The 939-nt window shown below is 44.3% G+C and overlaps 1 protein-coding gene across 2 annotated transcripts in view; it reads left to right on the top strand.

Annotated features, from left to right (window-relative positions):
• Positions 1-939, top strand: part of LOC119593102 — an 8,913-nt gene that overhangs the window by 4,752 nt on the left and 3,222 nt on the right. For both annotated transcript variants that reach the window (XM_037942067.1, XM_037942066.1), the window contains exon 4: positions 113-448. In XM_037942067.1, the coding sequence (XP_037797995.1) occupies positions 113-448 (336 nt within the window). The remainder of the gene's footprint in view (positions 1-112; positions 449-939) is intronic.

The raw sequence follows: 939 nt of genomic DNA, 5'->3' as shown, positions 1-939 counted from the left end.
ACGTAAAAAAACAATAATGTGAACCCCTCCCTCCCACACACCCTCGACGACTCAACCTTCCCCTCAACGCCGACGCCCCCTGACCCACACCCTCATTCCCCCGCCCACACAGCCGCAGTGAAGCCGCCCCCGCACGCCAGCGTCTCCTCCGTCAGGATAACCGCCATCATCGCAGTCGTGATGGGCGTCTTAGGCGGTCTCCTCGTCGTGGCCATCCTCATCTGCGCCGTCCTCAGACTCAGGGATGGGCGTGGAGACGTGGGCGCGGGGCCGAGAGCGGCGGAGGTCAAGGCGAAGGAGCGTGGGCGTGAGAGGCCGCAGGAAGGAGGCGGGCAGGACGAAGGGGCGGCCAAGACGGCGCTGACGACGAGCCTGAAGGAGGTCCAAGCGCGAGCCGGCTCCCCGAGGGACTACGACGAGAAGAACCCGGATGTGATTCCACACTCAGGTAGGGGTTTCCAGTTATGTTTTTGTTTTTTTTGTTTACTTATTTATTATTATTATTATTTTATGTTTTTGCTTCTTATTCCTCTGTGTATTCTCAATTATAAATCTTTCTTTTTTTATTGTATTTGTTTTTAGCTATTTTCTCTATCTATCTGTCTAATTCTTATTGTATTTTTTTTCGAGTCAAGCCTTTCATATTCATTTATTTGATTATCGTTATCTACTAATTTATCATCATCATTATCTATTTATTCATCTATTTATGGTTATCCTTTTTTCTTTCCTAGTTCCTTCATTGACATTTTCAATATTTCTCTATTATTATCATTGTCCATTTTTCATCAAACTTCCCTCATTTATTAATCTGTCAATCACCATCATTATCACTATCATTATCAATTTTCCCTATTCAACAATACATCGTCGTCATTATCAATATCGCTTTTCCCTTATCCAACTATTTATCATTATCAATATCACTATCATTGTTAT

This window comes from Penaeus monodon, chromosome 31, assembly GCF_015228065.2.
Source record: "Penaeus monodon isolate SGIC_2016 chromosome 31, NSTDA_Pmon_1, whole genome shotgun sequence".
NCBI classification, from domain to species: Eukaryota; Metazoa; Arthropoda; class Malacostraca; order Decapoda; family Penaeidae; genus Penaeus; species Penaeus monodon.
Note: the sequence above shows the minus strand (reverse complement) of the source record. Positions and strands in the feature narration are given on the sequence as shown.